Consider the following 1,789-nt stretch of genomic DNA (forward strand, 5'->3'; position numbering starts at 1 on the left):
GGGGGGGGGGGGGGGGGGGAGGGGGATGGTCTGGTTGAAACACACCTCAAAGATATAGATACTCCTATGGTCAAGTGGTTTGGTCTCTTTCCTCTTATTGGCGTCCAGGTTTTGAATCCTGTGGGTAACATATTTAGTTCTATTTTGTTCACTTGTCAATTCCTTAGTTTATTCATTTATTCTTTGGGCCTTATTTTATTGGGTTTCACGTCCCTTGGCAATAAGATTTTTATTTTCCTATTCCCATTCTATATTCTTGTACCCGGCCGGTTTATGGCGGGTCCGGTTCCAACAAAACCATCATATATCAATATGTGTCCTTTAAAAGATTTTAATTATGACTTTTCAATAATATATTTTTATATACTATATTTATTTGCATAAAAATATAAAGAAAAAATAAACTTAAGGTGAATATTAGAATTTAATTTAATTGGTTCAGCTTGCAAGATATGGTCCATGGTATAACAATCCTACAAATCTACAACCAGCTAAACAAGGATGAAAATTTATACACCTCTGTCATTACTATTGAATATGAAATTAGTTCTTTTCATTGTTCATTTCTTTTCTTTGACACATACAATTTTAAAATTCAATTTTTTTTTTTTGGATTTAATACCACTTTTAATGTAAGATTTTCCCGTACAATATATATTATATATATTATGGACCTTAATTATATGGTGCAAGTAGACTATGCCATTAAGTAGTTTGGTTGTACTGGACATTTAGGATTAGTTTGTATGTCGCCACTATGCCTATATAAAGCCTGTATCGATGAGATACAAGACATGCATGCATTATATACTGCATGGTACTCATACTGTTCAAACAATTAATACCAATACACTATCTACGATCCATCAACTATGACTGGAGACTAGGCAACACAACAAGATCCATCAACTATATATGGCTGAGAGATTTACACTGTTCCGCTACTACAATAATATTAGATTTGTCGTAAATTTTATTCAGTATTGTTAGACTATATTTAGATCTAACATTTAATGCATGTGCAGAGAGTTGAGAAAAAAGGGAAAAAATATAATACCTGCAGAAGCAACATCAAGTGCATTGCCAGCATGCATTGTGTGCAGAACTAATCTTCTCTGATAATCCGAATGGGTTGAATAGAAATCGGATAGCGCCATTGACATACAAGCATTCAACATGATTCCCATATGCGTTTTCATGTCAAGAATTGCACCCATCTTCACCGTAGAATGCGTTTTATGAGCTGAGCTTCTATGCTTTCCTCCATGGCCAGCTGAAACAAGGTGGAGGATGAACAGTAAAGAGCAGAAAAGTCTCTTCATTTCTTGAATTGTAAGCAAACACTGCTAGCTGGTTTCCTATACTAACTGAAACTTAATTATAATTAATTTATAGGGAATTTTCTGTGTCCAATGATCCCATACAATCTTATGTGTAAGAGCAAAAAAATAAAGAAACAAAGTCAACATAATACGCAACTCTTGGAGTAGACTAAGTTACGCAGGCAGTTTCTTAGAACCTTCGTTGATTCAGTTCTGTCAATATATATACTTGTGCTTAGCTAGCTTGTTTGATCCTTGGTAAATTTTGGTGCAAATTCTATCCTTCTCTGATCTGTCATCCGCCTGTTGAAGCCTTCCACATCATTTTTGAATACTCTAACTTGAACTGTGGTTCACAAAATCAAAATAGAGGGGATAGGAATAGGAATAGGGTTACAGAAAAATTAACTATATATTGCATTATTTTGTGGGTTCACATTTTTAATACTCTAACTTGAACTTTGGTT

General features: G+C 34.2%; 1 protein-coding gene across 1 annotated transcript in view; it reads right to left on the reverse strand.

Annotated features, from left to right (window-relative positions):
* The window catches only part of LOC116024047 (glutamate receptor 2.8-like), an 8,212-nt gene extending 6,890 nt beyond the window's left edge, over nucleotides 1-1,322 (reverse strand). Inside the window, exon 1 of the mRNA XM_031264949.1 lies at nucleotides 1,058-1,322. Coding sequence (XP_031120809.1) covers nucleotides 1,058-1,322 — 265 coding nt within the window. The remainder of the gene's footprint in view (nucleotides 1-1,057) is intronic.
* Between the last annotated feature and the right edge of the window lie 467 nt (nucleotides 1,323-1,789).

This window comes from Ipomoea triloba, chromosome 7 (genome assembly GCF_003576645.1).
Source record: "Ipomoea triloba cultivar NCNSP0323 chromosome 7, ASM357664v1".
NCBI lineage: Eukaryota > Viridiplantae > Streptophyta > Magnoliopsida > Solanales > Convolvulaceae > Ipomoea > Ipomoea triloba.